Genomic DNA, 20,395 nt, shown 5'->3' on the forward strand with positions numbered 1-20,395 from the left:
AACTAGCAACCTGGGTCAGTCAGAGGGCCTGTGACTGACGATTCTTGGTGGTCAGCACTCACGGTGGCATATTTGACCTCCTACTTCCTCAGATGGCTGAAGGTCAAATACATGGTGAGAAGAGGATCTCTGGAGCCTTGAGGTTCTGCGCTCTGAATTTTTATTTGAAAAATGTCTTTCAAAGGCAAAAACATACCAAACGACATTTGGAAGTATTCTGAAGACTAAATTCACTTGCCCTAACTCTGTAACAGAAGCTTCAGCTCTTGCTTCAAGACAACTGAAGTGCACTCCCCACCGCAGGTTATGCCTAGAGGAAGGAGCTCCTCCTGGGTCAAAGCAGAGTCTTCAGACTACCAAGCAGCAGCCTCCCCATACCCCTGCCAAAAAAACCTCAAAGAAACAGCTAGCACACAATCTTAAGACTCTTTATTTAAAGGAAGTATCTCTGAGCCAGGCTGTTGTGTAACGGAGCAGGAAAATCAACTGAAAATTGACTGATGGCCTTCAACCTTGGATGTTAACAAAATGTTTGCTACTATTGTTTTTAAACTGAGCAGTCTATAACTCCACCTTCATGTTTACTTCAGAAAGCTCCATTTCATGAAACCTTAGGCTCTGAAGTGAGGAAGTGAGCACAAATCTCGTTGCATTAATACTCACGAGGCAAGAGTAAAAAGGTGCCCAGATAACCCAAGGTGAGGTGTCCCAAAGAGGACACCATACAAGGAATCTGGCTGTTGAGAAAGTGGATGATTCGTCCTATTACTTTTTAAAAGAACTGTGCAATAACTTTTCGAGATGAATGATGTTTTAAACACACTGGGTTGCTAAAGCTGTCAGAAAAAATACCTGGGATCTAAGAAAATCTGGCAAAGCTACCTGAATGAACACCAATTTTTATCTATCCAAATGTTAAGATTATTTTTAAATGTTCATTTATAGATATTTGTACACTAGGGGAAAAAGTGTCTAGTGAGCAGACAGTTGGCCAAGGGAAAACAGATCAGTTGCCAGGCAGACTGTGGACGGTCTACATACACCCTTAACAAAGTATGTGACTCCTCCACAGAGTACAGGCCATCCTAGGATTGACGTGTTGCCAAGCTGCCACCAGAACGTTTCAAACTCCCCAGGTCACACTGTCTCAAGGTAACTCTGGAGATACAGCCTCTGTCCTTCGTTGTCTCAAAAAGGCTTCAATATTTTCATGGTCTCTCCTACCCATCTTTTCTTTTCTTTTTCCTTTTACCAATCTTCAAACCAATTAAGGGCATTCCTGAGCATTCACTGGTTTCCAAAGACGCTGCAATAAAACAGCCATATCTCTAGATCAGCAGTGGTTCTGAAGAAAGCATCGTTTATTATAGCACCAGATTGAATTAGAGAATTAAGAACTTTGTGCTATATTTCCAACTCTTTTTCTGGCCTCATGCTCACTGCTCCCTCTACCACTCAGTACCTCAGGAGGCAGTGCTGGAAGAGAGGAAATGCAGGTTAGCACCAGCCAGGCTAGTGTCTGTGGACCAAGCAAACTGATTTCCAGTTACCTTCAAAAATTACCCACTTATTTAGCAAACAATTATCAAGGGTTGCTCTTGGCCAGGCCCCATGTTCCCAATTACTTTCCAAGTCTCTCCCACCCTCAGAGATTAGGTTGGAAATCATTTTTTCCCGCTTTTTCTAAATCAATTTCTGCAGTATGCATGACTACATAACTGGATTAGAGTTAGGAATGTCAAAAACATAAATAATAAAGGATTCACGTATATTAGAAATGAGTCTGTTATTCAAAAAGCCACAAAATATCTCATTTAGAAAAGACATTTAACAAAATATACATCTTAAAAATCTAGCACTCAAGAATGCTTTTTTATAATTGTTTCCATTTGGGAAACAAAGAATTAAAATGAGTAAGAATTATAGACACAACTTCACACAAAATATGCAAGAAGCATCAAGATGTTTTTCTGATATTCCTCTTTGTGATTAACCACACACCAAGGAGAGACCAAAGTTTGGATGTGCACAGCCCAGAGGGACCCTCAACAAAGTGGCAGTGCACTCAGGGGTTTCTTTCTCTCAGTAAATGACATGGAGGGAAGGCTGCCGGAGGAGGGGGGCGGTGCTTTACCAAGAAGCACACGATCCAGCTTCTTATCCAGTCTGATGGCATCATCAACTGTCAAACCATTTGCTCCTCTTTGCAAGAGGAGCTCCTTTGGAAGGTCCCAATAATTTCTGCTTATATTGTTCGACCAGCTGGTTGAAGCGAATTTCTGTCTTATTTCCCTTAGCTTTTTTCTTAGGTACCTACAAATGAAAGGTAAGGAAACATAAGGTAATTAGTTTTAAGCATCCAATATCACCTTACCCAGAGGCCACCCAAAGGCGAAAAAATAAGTAGGTTCAGAGATCTTGCCCACCACAAGAGGGACTTCCAGATAGTGACCCAAACAGAGCCATCCACTGGTATGGAATGAGAACAGGAGTGCCTAAGAGTAGGGCCCCACTAAAACACTGTCCGGGTGTCTCAGAGGCCTCTCCCACTCCAGCTCCCAAATGCTCACAAGAATCTGCTCACAGATGAGTCAGCCTCGAGTCTGTATGCTCTTGCTTGCCCTTTCCCTCACCGAGAACACTGCTCACGGGGTTTGAGAGAGAGTTCTCTGTAAGGTAGTATGATGGGTCAGAGACTTCCCAGAGACACAGATTTCTTGAGTAGGATGAGAAGCCAGTGCTTCTTGTTCCCTTACAAGAAAGGGACAGGGACTAAGGAAGGGAAAAAGAAAGCTTGACCTCAAATGTCCAAGAATGCAGGACCACCATTTTCTACTAAAAGGAACTAGGGCTCCTTGGAAACTAATGCCAGTTCTGGGAAAGAAATAGATAAGACGAGCTGGGACCAGAAAGCAAGGACACTACCAAAGACAGGGTCATGTCAGGACTCAGGAGTCAACCTGAAGGGGCTTCTGCTGGCCTTAGATGGGACAAGAGTAATGACTGCATCTGACTGACACACATCAAGTATACAAAAACTCAGGAATTTACAATACTGAAAAAATCTTACTGGTCACCAGAGAAGGTTGGTAGGACACCAACTCATTACTCTGAAAACTGATTAAAAAAAAAATCAAGCATTTATCCTGCCTTTCCTATGCAAATGGTATTTCATAGTAACCAAATAGTTGACAAAGGAAGATTCTTTTTTTCTAGAATTCTACTTTAAAAAATGCAAAAGGATTGGTAAAATTAGAAAATTACCATTCTGCAACTCGTGTTGAAATACGGATCTAGACAGTAATCATCAAAGGGTGCTAAGACCAGTAGGTGGGAGACTGATGGGGGACTTTATAAATGGAGGGTAAGGTAGACAATCTCTAAACCTACTGATGAATCAACATCACTAAAAATGGGGCGACCAGACACTAGGCACGTTATGATGCAACAGAGAGCACACAGCACCACGTATGAGATACTCTTGCCAAGAAAACTGAACTTGAATCTAATGAAGCCTCTATGTCTAAAGACTAGTTTGTAGACAACACGGGGTGTTATAGGAACAAGTTAAATGACACAAGGAAGAAAGCAGCTAAATTCAAAACGTAACGCACTCTCAAAGGCAAAGGACTTGGTTTCTCCAACAAATTAACAGCATGGAAAAAGGGAGGGTGGTTAGGAAGATTGGATATTATAGAGGAAAAAGGGAGTTAAGAGATATAAAAACCAAATATAACATGTAGACTTTGTTTGGAACCTAAGTCATACTAACCAATTTAAGAAAAATATTTTTGATGCAACTGGGGACATTTTAATATGAGCTGCATATGAGATATTAAGGGCTTCTGAATTTCATGAGATGTGACCATGGCATAATATATGTTTGTGTGTACATGCGTTTAAGGCCCAATCAGAGGCACATTCTGAGATATTTTTCTGAGCAATGTACCTCATTTCCACATGAGGTACATTTACATGTGATGGAGAGTCTGCTTTATTATACTTAGAGGGCAGAGGGAAGAGGTAAAACAAGATAACCGTTGAAGCAGAGTAACCAATACATGGGGTTCATTTTACTATTCTCCCCACTTTTAGAACTGTGTGCCCTCCACATTCTCTAAAAAGCTGCAGTCCTATACATAAATGCAGTCTAGAAGCCCTTTCCTTTTTGTTCACCTAATCAAGGCACAAAAGTGGGGGCCGACCCCAGCCCAGCTGTGCCATACCAAGCCTTGGCGCCTACAGAACTCACCTGCTTAGAAGATAATTTTTGCTTCTCTTGCTTCCAGTGGTTCATCTGGGGCTTTGGCTTCTTAGGAGGGAGAGACGTCATTTTGCCTTTGTCCCGCAACCTGAAACAAATATGGCTAAGTGTCACCCTGAGTTCTTCCTCTAATTGGCACCCCTGAGGTTTTCTCAGCCCAGAAGATAAAATGCTTTTCTTACACTGACTCTTTCTAAGCCCATGAGAAGTCATGCTAAAAAAAGATACTGCAACAAAATGGCCTAAAGTTCAACATTTGTACACTTGCTTTTTGTTGTTGTTGTTTTGGCTTGAAACCTCAGGGGAATCTCATATACCATCACTTACTTAACAAGTATTTTGTGAAGATCCACTTTTGTTGACAGCACTAATCTGTTATCCCAAACAGAAACTGGAAGGGAACCTCAAGGAGTGAGCCTCGGCTGACAGAGATGGCCATCTGGACAGGAGGAAGCCCCTCAGAAGAGGAGAAAAATGGCAAGAAAGCTCACCCTGGCACATCCTCCAAGACCCTCTGCCAGTCCTGTTCTGGCCTCCGTTTGGTCCAAGAGTGACACCTCTGCTGGGGCAGAGACACGTGTGCATCGCCCCTCATGGGGGACTGGCACAGCACAGCATCCCTTTCATCCAAACAAAAGCCACAAAGAGGAAAAAAGGCAAAGCAAAACCCAACCCTCTCAGAAGCCGTCCTGCTTCTCACCTAACTTTGGGGCCTTGGTGCGATGGGAGCACCAGGACCTTCCTTCTCTTCTTTCCGTCGGACAGCTCCACATGCTCCACTTCGGCCTTGGTCTGGAATCCTGCCCACGAGACAGAGCCCGCCTTCCCCTTCTGCTCCGCGGGGCCCTTGCTCTGCTCTTGTGTGTGGTTCTGAGCTGCTTTCCGTGGCTGGTGTTTTCCAAGTTCTTGTTGTTCCTGCTGGAGCTCACCAGTTGCAGGCTTGGATTTTGCTTTTTGCTGCATAAAATAAGAGACTGCCATTTGGTTTCTGGATGAGGTTTATTTGCTAGAAATATTCAACAGAAGAGAAGTGAGCTTGGTGAGCCAAGGAGAATTCTTTCCACAAAGAGACTAAAGGAAAATGAATGCAAGTAGTTCACAGGCCCTGACAGAGTTAATAGGTGGTTACTCAGTGGGGGACGCAAAACAACCATTTCCCTTTCCACATGTAGAAATAGGGGGAAAGTACATGGATGCCCAAAAGCCAGCAGAAAACAAACAAACAAAGGCCAGTAGCATGGGATAATTACTAAAGATGTAACAAATGTGTAGTGTGAATCAGAAGAAAGAAAAGAAGAAACATTTGAAGTAACGAGAGCTGAGGATTTCCAAACTTGATGAGAGACACTAAACCACAGATCTAGGAAGTTCGGCCAAATACCAAACAGGATAAATAAATTAAAAAAAAAAAATACATAGTCACAGCACATCAAACTGCAGAAAATCAAAGAGAAAATCTTGAAAGAAGCCAGAGGCGGGAAAATACCTTATCTACAGAGGAACAAAGTTAAGATTACATTGGATTTCTCTTCAGAAACCATGTAAGCAAGAAGAGAATAGAATGAAACATTTAAAGTTTAGGGGGGAAAAAATCACCAACCTAGAATTCTGTATCCATGCGATCATTCTTCAAAAGTGAAGGAGAAATAAAGACTTTCTCAGGCAAAGAAAAATTAAAGAAATTCATCACTGGCAGACCTACCTTGCAAGAAATACTAAATGAATTTATTGAGAGAGGGAAAATGACATAGGTCAGAAATTCAAATCCACATAAAAAAAGAAAGAGTATTAGAGAAGAAAATCATCAAATGAAGTCAAGGAAAAGATGATGTGAGAAAGAAGGCATAAAGTATGTTACAGATTTATGTTGCACTGACATAGGAGAAGAAAATGAAAATTCAGGTGAAATTAATATAATAAGTGTTATGTTGTCCTTTCACCTTAAAAATCTAGATAGGCACATTGATACAACAAAGATCTATTACATGCCTATTATGTGCCAGTCTGTTTCTAACTAGTAAAAGGTAGATGGAAAGAATGAAGTGTCTACCTTTTAGGACTCAGAGCCTAGTGGAGATAAGAGATATACACAAATAAAGTAAAAAATTAAAGAAGAATTTAAGGAAGTTCAGGAAAGTACAAGTAATAAGGTCTTACCTCTTTTAAGAGAGGTGGGAAACGCTATTTGAGGAAGTATATTTGATCTAAACATGCAAAGTGAATAGAAGTATCCCTGAGTCAGGGGAGAGGGTCACTTTCACACAGAAAGATCAGTATGTACATAAGCGTAGGCAACAAATAAAGCCACCTGAATTTTTTTTTAAGCCAGTAGCTATAGATTCACCTCTGAAGCCATGGCTTAGGCAGTAAATAATCCTTTACCTACAATAACAAAGCTGCCTTGAATAATAAGCAGAGCTCAGGTTTTTCTGACCCAGGGCCATTGTATTAACGACTGAAATGCTTCTCTAGAGGTCATGCTCATGGTATACACAACAAAGACACCAAAACACTGTAAATGTTTGGTATATATGCAAGTTAAGGTATAATATCAATGAGATCTGTCAAAGTTATGGTATCAAGAATAATCTGGCCCTTTATGTCCTGGGGCAAGAGGGATAAGAGAATGAGTACTGTGTGCTGACATGCAGTATGAAGACAACTTACACCTATTACCTCATTTAATCTTCATCAACCATGTAACACAGATGATGTTAATTCTATTTAACCAACTAGAAACTGAAGCTGAGAGAGTAATAACTTGCCAAGGAGCTCAGAACAAGGAAGAGCCTGAATTTGAACATAAGCATTCTTGTTCCTAAAGTCCCTGTTCACTCCTCTGTACTAACTAGATTAAAAATAGTACTAAAACTATCAGGCATCACCCTTCTGGAGTCATCCAAGAAGAAAAAAGAATTATAGAAGAGACAGCTGAAATCTTCATCTTGGCTATGAATTTGACATGTACCATCACCAAACACTGCAGTACAAGAACCGCTGATTGGTAATTACATCAGTCTGATCGTCCTCTCTCCTTCCTCTCCCTTCTGTGGAGCTATCACAAGACAGGCCAGCAGAAGAGAGATGGCCTGCAGAGTTCTAGGGAACTAAGAGTAAAGGGTAACAAAAGAACCTCATGAGGCAGAGATCTACTTCAAGGGAGCAGAACCACAATCTGAACAGAACAGGAGTTTAGATATGGCCTAAAAAAATTGTCTTAACTGAACCATACAATTAAAAATAGTAAAGTTTATGTGATGTGTATTTCACTACAGTTAAAAAAAAAAACAACACCAACAAAGACAGAAAAAGCATTCAGTTCTGTACCAGGCTGCGCTGGATCCTCAGTTCCTTTATTTTAAGTTTCCTTCGATCTTCCAAAGAGAACTCCACTATTGGTCTCTGCAGCAGGAGACAAAATGTCATTCATTAGATTTCTTAATCTCTGTGTGCAGTGAGCTGAGATGTCCCCCCGTCACTACTCTCTTTCCTGCAAGTCAGAGGATGCTGCTCACTTCACTCTTCTTAAAGGCAAGGGGCCAGTTCTGCGAGCAGTCTATCAATTTAGAGTTCCTTCTAATCACCTTATCACCTGACTCACTACTCACTCCTTCCATCACCCTGCTACGCTTACCCACCACACAAATGTCAGAGGATTCTCTTCAAATGGCCCTCAGAGGAACATGTCTCCCCACAGGAGGAGGCTCACCTTCTGAGGCCCAAAGATTTCTGGATTGTTGTTGATGTGTCGTAGGGCCGCCAGGGCATGCTCGTGCTCCTGGAACTCTGCAAAGGCGTAGCCCAAGGACTGACCCTTAACTTTCCCATAAATTCCTTTAAGGTCTCGCATCACCCGACACTATGAGTAGAATAAGAAAAAGAATCAGTAATTACAGGATGAAGATCCTTAACAGCTTAAATAAGAAATCAGGTTATTGGAACAGAGTCTTCATCTATATCACCATCCCAAGAGTTGTACTGGAATAACACTTATGAATGCCTGTTTTATTAGGATATGTCTACTGAGAGCACAGAAGAAGTTAAATAGATATTTTCTTGCTTTCTAAGAATTTACAGACATCAACATAGGTTTACAAATAAGCATGTAAATAAAATAAAATTCCCGAGGAAAAATTACAATAGTCAACTGTGGACATGACAATACATACAAGTTGAGAAGTACGTGGTACTCCAGGTTGTGTAAGTTAGCACTGAGGCTTTAATGCCGTCTACAGATCTCATCATTGGAGAAACCACTCAGAAAGAAAATTACTGAAGAAGGGATGGATGAAGTCCTGATGGCTTTAGATAAGAAAGACAATTCAGACATGGGGAAGATCCTGCCCAACACACAGCCTCAGAGCTACAGGAAGAAGCTTCAGCTGTCTTTGTTTAGAGCTCAGATCCTCTCTGGTATGATTCCAAATCCTTAAGGGTACCCTGGGGCACCGAGGAACAGTAGGACATTTTGGGAAAACTGATTGTTTACATGCTTTTACTCTTGGAGGCTGGAGTTGTCATGCAATGGAGAAGTCTAGGTATTAGGGACACTTAGATGCTGCATTTGGTATGTGTCCAGTATCTACTCTGTGCCATGTATTGTAAGGAAATCAGAAAAGCATAAAAAGAGGCTCCTATCCTCAAGAGGCTTACTATCTTACTGAGACACAATACTCACACATATGAAAGAATTAAAGAGAAAATTCATATAATGCAAACATTGTAAAACACACATACATATTGCTAAATGATGACAGGTTTTAAATGTGGAGTCACTTACTAAGTATTGTGGATATTGATGAGAAATTATATAATTGACTCCTATTCCAGTAACACTTTGAACAGTTTTACTAAGTGTAGTGTCAGCTATGTGCTGGTATGTTCACAATCTCTTCTATGGTTCCCCGAACACCAGTACCATAATGTTTGAAGAGGCTTTCCAGGAGTAGGAAAATAGTTACAGCGATGAGTCACAGTAAAGCAGACTCACAATACTGGCTATTACCTATTCAATAAACACTGATTGAGAGATGACTACATGCTATGCTAAGAACTGGGAACAATGAGAAGACACCTGTTCTCAAAGAGCTCAGTCTGGTCAGGAGAAGTGACTGACAGTGACAGGCCAGGGTAATTGTGCTATGACAGAGGGATGCACAGGGTGCTGTGGGGGCAGAGGAGAGGTTTTTGTACTCATAGTGCCTAACCAGGTCTTGGTGTGAATCCAGAGTTTGTCTAACACAACTGCTGAAGACCTGGGTAGCTCCCTGTGCTCACCAAGGGGCACTGAGGACTCTTACTATGGGGTAAGAGCCTAAATGATAGTGAAATGCTATTCCAAAAAGCAAAGCACACAGATTATTTTCTCTGCAAGAAAATTAACATTACAGCACCTGGTATAATGCTGAGAACACAGCAGGTATTTAATAAATGCCTGCTAAATTAATTTATGAGGGCAGAGGATTCATCACATTCTGCTGCAATTTGGTCAGATGTAAAAGGCAGTGCTTAGAAGAAAAAAAAGTTAAAATCAAAACAAAACATGAAAACTGCCAAACTCAGCCTTATCTGCCCACAATGTGTCCAAAAGAAAATCTGTCCATCTGCTAGTACCACAGCCTGAACTAAATACTCGATCTGACCCAGAACGAGTACCAAAGCTCTGAGTGGGCAGAGCCAACTCTCACCTCCTTGATGTGCACCCCCTTCTCCCCTCTAGTAGCATTCAGTAGCAGCTTTCTGAGCTGTTTGTCATCCACAGCCTTTGGGAGATTGTGCAGGCAGAGCCTGGTCCGGGAGACAAAGATATTTTGGTCCTTGAGTTTCTGGTGCTTCAGCAGCTCAAACTGAAACAACAAAAAATTGTTAATAATACAATCCATTCTTTAAAAACACAGGCTCACAATAGGTACATGAAAAAATGCTCAATAGTGCCAATTATCAGAGAAACGCAAATCAAAACTACAATGAAGTATATTACCTCACACCAGTCAGAATGGACATCATTAAAAAGTTCATGAACGATAAATGCTGGAGAGGGTGTAGAGAAAAGGAAACCTTCCTACACTGTTGGTAGGAATGTAGTTTGGTGCAGCCATCATGGAAAACAGTATGGAGATTCCTCAAAAAAACTAAAAACAGACTTACCATACAATCCAGCAATCCCACTCCAGAGCATATATCCAGAGGGAACTTTAATTCAAAAAGATACATGCACCCCAGTGTTCACAGCAGCACTATTTATAACAGCCAAGATATGGAAACAACCTAAATGTCCACCGACAGGTGACAGGATAAAGAAGTTGTGGTATATTTATACAATGAAATACTATTCAGCCAAAATAAAACAATGCCATTTGCAACAACACGGATGGACCTGGAGATTGTCATTCTAAGTGAAGTTAGCCAGAAAGAGAAAGACAAATACTGTATGATATCACTTATATGTGCAATCTAAAAAAAAGACAAATGAACTTATTTACAAAACAGAAACAGACTCACAGACATAGAAAACAAACTTATAGTGACCTGGGGAAAGAGTGGGGGAAGGGATAAATTGGGAGTTTGAAATTTTTAGATACTAACTATATATATAAAATAGATAAACAACAAGTTTACACTGTATAGCATGGGAAACTATATTCAATATCTTGTAATAACCTATAATGAAAAAGAATACAAAAACAAATATATGTATGTATATGTATGACTGAACTATTATGCTGTACACCAGAAATTGATATAACACTGACTACCTTCAATAATAATAAAAAAAAAAATACAGGCTCATAATTCCCCAACAGGAAAGAACCATGACTCCTAGCCAATACCCACACATACAGAAAAAAGGAGGAGAATCACCCATCCTGCAGCCTTATGATGCCCAGCACAGGGAGAGAAAGGTTCAAAGAGGCAAGACGGTGGATAGGTGCCAAGATCATGGGCTCTGGAGTCAGACTGAATCAGAAATCCATCCCTAACTGAAGAAGTTACATGAAATGTTTTAAGCCTCAATAATTTCACCAACAGAGTAGGACTGTAGATCAAAATATACCAATCTCTCAGCACTGATGTGAGGCTGAAATGAGGTCATATGCATAAAATCCCAAGCTCAAACCTGGCCTCCAGCAAATAGTAAATAACACTGTGGTCAACATCCATGCCAAGCCCTTACCTACCCACCAACTCAAACTAATTACTCAGTCCTTCCTAAATTAAGTAGAATTTATTTAAAGAATACTTGATAGACTGTTGTCTCGTCTCAACTCTGCCACCTTGAGGCAAAGAAATGTCAATGGCCATAGAAAGGAATTCTGCTTCTGGAGTCTCAACTATGCTGCACAAAGCACCTGTCCCAGGGTAACTGTCTCTAAAGTAAAAAGATGACATTCTTCTTCTGATTTGTTTGTTAAAATTGCCTCAGTAGAAGAGCTTTAAATTAATCTTTTTTCTTTTATCAAGTCTCATTCCTGCTGCTTCTTGTTTGGTAAAGGTACTAACAAATCATGAAATAAACAAATACTCTGGAAATTAATACTAAAGGGCTATTTGAAGAGGCTATCATGCCTAAATTCAACAGTCTAATTTTTCTCCCTAATAAAAGCTGTGCCTGCTGTGAGTTATAATGCATATAATCTAGTGAGCTTTTTGCTAGAGAAATTCATTCTAAGGGAAAACTCAATGTGCCACTACTGCATTGTGATCAGAAAAGGGCATACAATGCCCTCAAATACCATGATTTTTCTAGCTGCTCACTACCGAAAACAGTTGAGAACGCTCGTTTAGAAATTAACATGCAGAAGACACAATGCCTCTTGCTGCCACTATACTCCAGTTTCTCTCCATCATCTTCTGCACTTTCATGCTCCGTAGCTAATTCTGTTCATGATTATACATCTTCCATTCTAGGCAGCCTTAGCTTTTTGAAAGTAAGCTATATGGGCAAAAGTAAAAATTACTGGAACAAACATTACCGAGCAGCAAAGGAACTCAACAGTATCAGTTATCAGTGGAAACGCTCATAATATGGAATTTTCCTACAATAGTTTTATAATCTGGAGATACCACCCGCTCTCCCAAAACAGACATCTTAACTCTCCCTTCAAAGACCTACACCTACACCCTCTTTCCTACTAACTCCAGCCACTCTGATCTTCCTTTCTTATGTTGTTCTGCATTTATACTGACCTAACTGTATACAGCTCAAGTCACTAGGTGTCTACTCCATGATCGAGAAGCATACTATTTGGTTACTGCTAAGGTTTAGGAAAATAAAGAAAAAGACCCAGTTCTTCATATCATACTGGGTTAGTTGCTGTCCCACCCATGTGTTGTCTTTCTAACAATAGTGTAAGTAGCACCTGTGACCAACACCTGGCTCTTTGATGAGCATCTCTAGCATTCAACTATTATTACTTATTGATTCATATTAAGTCATGCAGAAGCTCAAAGCTGGTGCCTAATTTACTCACTCGTTCCCTTTTGGCCATATCAGCAGCACTCACACCCTCTGCAGCCTTCGTCCCAGCACGAATCACTGCAGAAAGAGGGAAAAAGGCCAAGACATCAGCAAGGGAATTTTCACTGAGCAATAAGAGGAATGTGATTTGAATGATGCAAGCTCTTTGTACAGGGCCCAGAGGACTATGCTGGCCAGGACATAGTGGCATCTGGTAGGTCCAGAAATAGGCTACAGGGCTAAGTTCTTGTCTATGGGCTGCTCTCAAGGACTAAAACTCTAAACATTCTGTGATTTTGTTCTTCTTCTTTCTTCCCCTCAAAAAGTTTCAGGTACCTGCCCAAAGCCAGATGGAAAGGCCTCCAAGAAGTCCTGGAAATAAGTACATTTTAGGCATTTGGAATGCAGTAATGCTCTCCCTATATAACCTGTCCTTGGAAGCTCACTGCTCATGTATTTATTTGGGAGCCATTACTAAGCAATGATAAGCCAACCTAGGAAACAGGCACATCACAATATAGAGGCCTGGTATCAAGGGCTAATGGCCTCCCAGTACCAGTCTAGGCTGTGCAGCTGTGCAACAGGTGGCACTGCTGTGTGACCGAGAGGAAGGGGTTCTTTTTTTGTCTTAATTAAAGCTAATTCTTGGATTATCTTTCTGACATTAAGGGAAAAGTACTCAGTGCACATTTAAAACCCATGAATAATCCAAAAGAGTAATTTTAGTCATAATTTTCATCTCCTTCAGAAAACCTATCAGAAATGATGACAAGAGGCAAAGGTAATTTGAATTTTTCCTCATTCTTTGCCCTGCTAATCCTCTGATGAAAACATCAGAAGGACGAAAAGATGTAAAGGTTAGCAGGCTAGCAGGCAGAAAGGAGAACGGGACTGGTTAATCCACAAACTGGGTGAAGGCTTCCAAACAGGAAGCCACACCTGCTCAAGTGAAATAGTAACATAACTCATTAAAGAGGGTTTTAAATTTGAAACATGCCCCGAACGTACTATTGTTGGGTCACTGTTGCAGCAAAGGGCCAGCTACTCAGAAGCCTGATTCCCGTCTCCCTACCACTACTCACAGCCTTCTCGGGCCAGATAGAGGTTCCGGGTTCCAGTAGGCTTCTTCACCTTCTTTGTCCGGAGCTTTGCAGCTTCATCACGGGTCACCGCCAAGTCAACCTTGAGCTGCCGGCCATCCAGTTTAAGCCCACCACCCTGTAACAGATTGCAACCTCTCTCTTAAAATTCATGATGAGTAGAAACGAAGCACCTGACAAGGAACGCCAAGGAAAGGGAAAACAGCAAACCCCAATTATGCTGTGGAACCCAACCCCCAGGATGTTTTAGCCCAGCTGGCTGCGAGTGGGTCACTCAGCTCAGCAGTACTGGGTATAGCTGTGCAAAAGGCCACTTATTCATTTATTTTAAGGGAGTTGATCAGTCCCAAAGTAGGCCCCAATTGAGGAAAATGATCTGTAAACAGGCAAATTTTTAGTATTCTAAAGAAAGCTAATGAAATGGTAGTGTTAACTCTACAGAGGAGAATTTAAGAGACAATGGCAATACAGGATAACTTATCTCAAAACAAATTAACACTTGGTTATAGAATACACAGAAAAATCCTCCATCACCCACACTCTTTGTCTCTCAAACATTTACTCCACCTCATAGATGGCCTTAATCCCTTCCTGTCCCAGTCTTTCACGTCATCAGCCTAGGATGGAGACTGACATACAGAGAGTGATCCATAAATAGATTATTATACCCCTTTCCTCACCTATAAGATAGAGATGATGATTGTACTTACTTTATATACACCTAAATGGCTGATGTAAGGATTAACTAAAGTAACGCATGTAAAGCTCAGTGCCTAACACACACTATGTGCTCAATAAGTATCAGCTTTATTATTATTGTATCACTGACAATAATAATAATAAAGCTTTGTGTAAACATCAGATGTTGCTCCTGGGAGCCACTACTGCCTAAGTTACAGGGTAAAGGAAATGTCTTCCTTACCTCAGTCTCTGGAGAAGCAGCTTCAAGGCACTTCTGAGCTGCTTCTTGGGTCATGAACTGGGCAAATGCACAACCTGTACAGAGAGACAAAAGTAAGTGAGGTCCCAAACTCCTGTGGTCCACCAGGAAGCCAAAGACAGCACTACAAATGGTGGCAGCCTGATACAAAGTGGAAGGGGTAGGAGCATCTTTTGTTAAATACCATGAGACTTAACTAACAGGCACTGCGTCAGGCACTGGAGTTGAAAGACAGATAAGTTACCATACATGCTCACCGTGTAATTTTATTATTACTTTCTTCAGCTTTTCCAATGCATCTCAGAACTTTAGTCTTACCACCTCACTTGTTAATAGGAAATGCCCACAAGAAATACTACATAAATTCCAGGCTAATGTTTAATTCAGCATCACTTATTGTATGCCTATTAGAGGACTAAAAAATAAGGCAGCAACCACTTAACCCTGAAGTTAATACAGATCTCACTGTTGTCATAGTCACTTGGGAGGCATCAGATAAGGGCAGATCTACCTCTTGGAGCAAAAGTCTCTGGCCTCTATCCCACGAATACAGCAGTGAATCAGAAAGCCATGAGCTCAACCGTTGACTCACGCTCTAGAATTTCCACAGGCACACCTTTCACTGGTTAGAGGCAGGGCCAATTAACCCATCCTAATTTTCTGCTATTGATAAAAGCAGATTTTATAAGCAAAGAAAAAAAGTTCACCTTACAGTAAACTCCAAAAATAAATTAAGTGTCATAATATTTTGTTAGTATTCCTTTAAATTTTAAATATTCCCTCATATCTGAAAACAATGCCATATTTCCTAGAGCTACTGTGGCATTGATCTTTTGTCCCCGCTAAGAATATGGCAGCAGACTAACTGAAAGGACACATGTGGCAGGCCAACCCAAGGGTCACCATCTAGTGAGGTCTCCCCTGCCTTCTTCAGGCAGAGTGAAGTGCCCCACCCTGCCAGTCCTCCACTCATATCTCTATTACAGCACTGGTCAGGTGGCATCTTCCCCAAAAGACTTGAATGCCTCAGGAATAAAGGCTATGTTTCTTGCCTGTTTCTATGTCTGTAGCACCTACTATAACATCCAGCATTAACAGACACTCAATAGGAAGAAACAATAAAGAAAGAAATATGGGGGGGAAATGTTTCTAACAGGCAAATTAGCCTATTCATTCAACATGAAGAAAATGAGTACTTCTCTCTGAATGTGTAAGAATTTCATTATTGGAATTTCCAGGGTTAATACTGGCTTCAATCTTAACACACCCCTAAAAGTCTTCAGATAATACTTAGCCCTTGCAGGCAGTGAAATAGCACGCTGACAGGGATAAAGTGGAGGAGGAGGCCAAGACTGTGTGAGGAGGCAGAAAAAGTGCCAGAAAAACTCAATAGGAGCTAAGAAAAGACAATGCATTATGAAAAAAATAATGAAAACTAAGCTTATTAAGATCATTAGCTCTCAGCTAACATTAATAGACCAAGAAAGAGATTGAGCAAGTCAACTGCAGACTCCATTCTGAAAATGTCAACCCAATACACTACTGCACCCAGAAAGGGACAAAAGATTTCAAAATAAAGCAATATCCTACAGTAGCTGGAACATTCTATGCAATTTTAGTTGCCCATTTTTAGAAAAGCATACTGGAAATGGAGAAGGTCCAAGAAGTATAATTGAATATCATAGCTGAAGGCACCTTAAGTGATTGCTCTAGTTGAACCTACTCATTTTACAGATGAGAAGCTGAAGCCCACTGTGGTTAAATAAATTTTGCCAAAAATCACCCTGCTGGTCTATGGTGATTTAGCTGGGATTAGATCCCTAATCTCCAGAAAGCAATTCAGTTTTCTTTCCGTTATACTGCCTCATTTACATCTTTTTCAGCCAAGTAAAAACCAAAGATGATCAGATTTCATCAATCTGGAAAATAAGAAGGTTTAGAATGGAGGTAATTAATCCATGGATGGGCTCCAGGGAGTCCACAACCCTTATAAATGGCATTTTTCTGAGAGGATTCACAGCTTCCACTAGATCCCAAAAGAATCAAGAGCCAGAATGAATTAAGAATCCACTGCTTTAGGAGAATGACTGCCGTTGATAAAATCAGAGATTACAAATGGGTTGCAAAGATGCTTATCTAACAACAGTATACTATAATGAGGAGTGGTCAACCTTTAAGTTCAAAAGAAATACATTTAGGGAAGGGAAGAAAACAAAAACCTAAGGCAGCACTCCTGTTACATAGCTTCCTTTTCCTTCTCGCTGTTGCCACTGCAACAAACTTAGTCAGCTTCCACTTCTAACAAAAGCAACTGAAAAATATCCCAGTAATTTCAAGCAATGTGGAATGATTAATACCCATGAGACGCTATCACATTTGAAATTCAAAGAACAATAAATGGAATTCATTACCGTAAAATAAATAAGCAAGAGCTTAAAAAGCTTAGACAAAATTACAGCTGGCAGCACCATTACAGATGCTGAGTTTGACATCATAGAAGACAACCTCAGAATGTCCTTGGTGCTTTTATGGACCACAGAAACCTGCGCTGGATGGACTGTGGACCCCTCAGAGTGGCACACATTATGCTCTCATGGAACCTAGTCAGTGCACATGGCAGTGATCTCAACCCTTTTAGGGACTGAGCAGCTGACAGTAAATACCTTTAGAATGCTCTGTGTCTGGATGCAAGACAATGCGGACATATTTAAGATCTCCAAACTGCTGGAGGAGCTCTCCAAGGTCTTCTTCCTCTGAGTCAAAGGACAGGTTTCTATGGAAGACAATCAAGTCACAAGAAAGGTCAATTACAAAAGTGAGATCCTGTGTTACGGCACAAGGGGAGGGAGTCAGTCAGAGTGGTTCCCCTGCTCATGACCACCCTTCCTTGTTCAGAGATGGCAACTGGGGTGGCCCCAGTGGCCAGGTCTCCAACGTATGACATCTGCCCCTTGGCCATAATTGATAGAATTTCCTCTTTTAATCAGATTATCTCTCCCAGGAATTTAAAACTTGAACAGACATACACAGTTACCAAAGTTGTAGATGCAGATTCACTTCAAAACAGCAGTGTCCCACCTGAGGGAAACTTACGAGGAGCTGAGAATGTTCGGTATCTTGATCTGGGTGATGATTATACACACGCACACACACACACACACACATCCATATATAAAGTATATGTACAGAGATGGTTATATATATGAAAAGTTTCACTGAGTTGTACACTTCAGTTAATGCACTTTACAGACTATATGTTACACCTTAAGAAAGAAAAAAAAAAAAAAGGGATGTCTTCAAAGACCCACAGCCCTCTGAAACAAGGGTCTCAGAACCATCCAAATTTTCATCCCCTTCTTGACGTTTGCTCTTTGACAGCTCTGATTCTGTGAGCCACCCTATTGTTCATCCAACAAACCTGCTTTTTCACTTAAATTGGCCAAAATTAGTTTCCCTTACTACAACCAAAAGACTCACAGATGGCTGAGAAAAACGTCTCTCTCTTGATCAGCCATTTTCTCCTCTGCACTGCTATGAAATCCAGGTTCCAGTTAAAATTTTACAAAAGTCAGAAAATCCTTCAAAATAATAACCAAACATGGTAAAGTTTACTAAATGCAAAAAAAAAAAAAAAAAAAAAAAAAAAAGATAGAGAGAGAGAAAACTACTATTTCTCTCCATGGGATTAAAAAATGTTGGAAGATTTTGTTCTACTAAATTTCAACACTGTGTAAAGATTCCTCATTTCCCAGCTATGCACAGCCTTCCAGGGGTAAGAAAAACAGTCCCAAGAAAATATCTACAATGTTACTTCTCTTATGCTTAGTTAACAAACCCATAAACAAGTCTATCCTATGGAGCAACCAAAATAAAAAAGATGTTCTACAGTAAGACATAACCTGCCTACACTGTTTCTTCTAATTTACCTTATCATGTACATAGTTTTCTCTCTTCCATCCCTTTACTTTTCTAAGTTTCTTTTTGGAATGGAGAAGTAATTAGGTTTATTTATTTATTTTTTAATGGAGGTACTGGGGATTGAACCCAGGACCTCGTCCATGTTGAGCACATGCTCTACTACTGAGCTATCCCCTCCCCCTCTAAGTTCCTTTTTAATTAAAAGATTTATAAAGAGTGGTATCCTTGGCATTGAGGTCACAGGCTTCTAAGTGTGACATTCCTTCTTTCCTGTTAGACAGAATCCTCTACAAATACAAAATTACTTACATGGAAATTCCAAACAACACAGTAAAAGAAAGTATGGAGAGACATGCTATAAAGAAAGAAAATGAGCTACAGCACAGCATGTAGAGGCTAAACTCATCTTTGTAAATATCTGATATGGGCATGTGTGAGTGTCCCCTGAGTAGTGATTAAGATTTGTGTGTCTGTGTGTCTTTATGCCCACTTCTTTCCTAAATTTCCCACAATAAACATAAATTTACTTGTATAATGAAAACAATCTTAAAAGACTGTACAAGAAGATAAAATACACATCTCTAAAATAAGATCCAAATGGCCAGGCACAAAGGTACATAAGAAAGGACAGAAGGCACGCTTGAGGCATACCAAAGATGTCCCCACCTCCTGAAAATGCCAACCTGTACTGCAGTCAGTAGGGCTAGAACAGCAATGGCAACATGGAACAAAACCTCCCTCCCTCCCTCTGTTTTCCAGGTGACAGATGGGATGCCTCACTTTATTCTGGACACTAGCTTGGAAGATAAGTTAGGCATGAAGACAATCATTTGGGACAAGTGGTTATCACCCCTCCCCAACACTTAACCTGAAAGAAAGGCCAGAAGCAAGATGTTTCTAATAGTTGAAGAACTAACTTGTTCCAAATGATGAGATCCCAATTACAAAGAATGAAATCGAGATAAGGACAAGACATTAAGACTCCTGCTATTTATCTTCTGTATATAGTTCTGACTCTCCTACATTTCTCATTGTGTGATATGTTCCTAGGGCAGATGTGCTAACAATCTTAGATGCATCTAACTTTTTGGCCTTGCTAACAGAACTAGTCGGGGGAAAAAGAAGAAAAAGAAAGAAAGAAGAAAAAAGGAAGGAAAAGAGGAAGGAAGAAGAGAAGAAAAGAGAAACCTATGAAGACAATATAACAACAGTTCTCAAGGTAGAAAGTCATACCTTATAAAGACAGTTTTCCCTTCATTCACATCAGAGGGTAGTTTCCTTTTCTTCTTTGAGACTTGCCTGTCTGAAGTAAAAAGAAAAACAAGCTGAAAAACACCAGTGCAAGCCTTACAACAAAGGGCTAACTTTTTAAATATATAAAGATCTTACATAAATTAATAAGAAAAAAAATCCAATTAAAAATGAACAAAGGATATGCAGCTAAATACATGAAAAGATGCTCAAACTCACACTCATAATTAAAGGAAAACATATAAGAAATGGGATACCATTTTTCACCAACAGATTGGCAAAAACCAAAAAGGATAAGTGAAATTCATTGTGGGAAGGGTGTGGGGAATAAAGAGATTCCCATACGGTGCTGGGACAGTATAAGCTTCCTGGAAATATAAAACATGTAGAACATTTGAGGAGAAAAAAAAATACATATACATTCCATACACAAATAGACATTATATTGTCTACGAGTGTGTGTG

The 20,395-nt window shown here is 40.3% G+C and overlaps 1 protein-coding gene across 2 annotated transcripts in view; it reads right to left on the bottom strand.

The window, feature by feature from the left end:
- Positions 1–412: 412 nt before the first annotated feature.
- The window catches only part of RBM28 (RNA binding motif protein 28), a 28,289-nt gene continuing 8,306 nt past the window's right edge, over positions 413–20,395 (bottom strand). Inside the window, exons 9-20 of one of the 2 annotated variants that reach the window (XM_014559285.2) lie at positions 19,914–19,983; positions 17,426–17,535; positions 14,745–14,818; positions 13,805–13,940; positions 12,736–12,800; positions 9,952–10,110; positions 7,974–8,123; positions 7,592–7,666; positions 4,965–5,221; positions 4,253–4,352; positions 2,135–2,313; positions 413–1,306 (exon numbers count right to left, since the gene is read on the bottom strand). In XM_014559285.2, coding sequence (XP_014414771.1) covers positions 2,179–2,313; positions 4,253–4,352; positions 4,965–5,221; positions 7,592–7,666; positions 7,974–8,123; positions 9,952–10,110; positions 12,736–12,800; positions 13,805–13,940; positions 14,745–14,818; positions 17,426–17,535; positions 19,914–19,983 — 1,331 coding nt within the window. In that variant the 3' untranslated portion in view covers positions 413–1,306; positions 2,135–2,178. Of the gene's footprint in view, positions 2,314–4,252; positions 4,353–4,964; positions 5,222–7,591; positions 7,667–7,973; positions 8,124–9,951; positions 10,111–12,735; positions 12,801–13,804; positions 13,941–14,744; positions 14,819–17,425; positions 17,536–19,913; positions 19,984–20,395 lie in introns of both variants that reach the window. The other variant, XM_014559284.2, reaches the window with a different exon arrangement.

Source organism: Camelus ferus, chromosome 7 (assembly GCF_009834535.1).
Source record: "Camelus ferus isolate YT-003-E chromosome 7, BCGSAC_Cfer_1.0, whole genome shotgun sequence".
In the NCBI taxonomy this organism is placed as follows: domain Eukaryota; kingdom Metazoa; phylum Chordata; class Mammalia; order Artiodactyla; family Camelidae; genus Camelus; species Camelus ferus.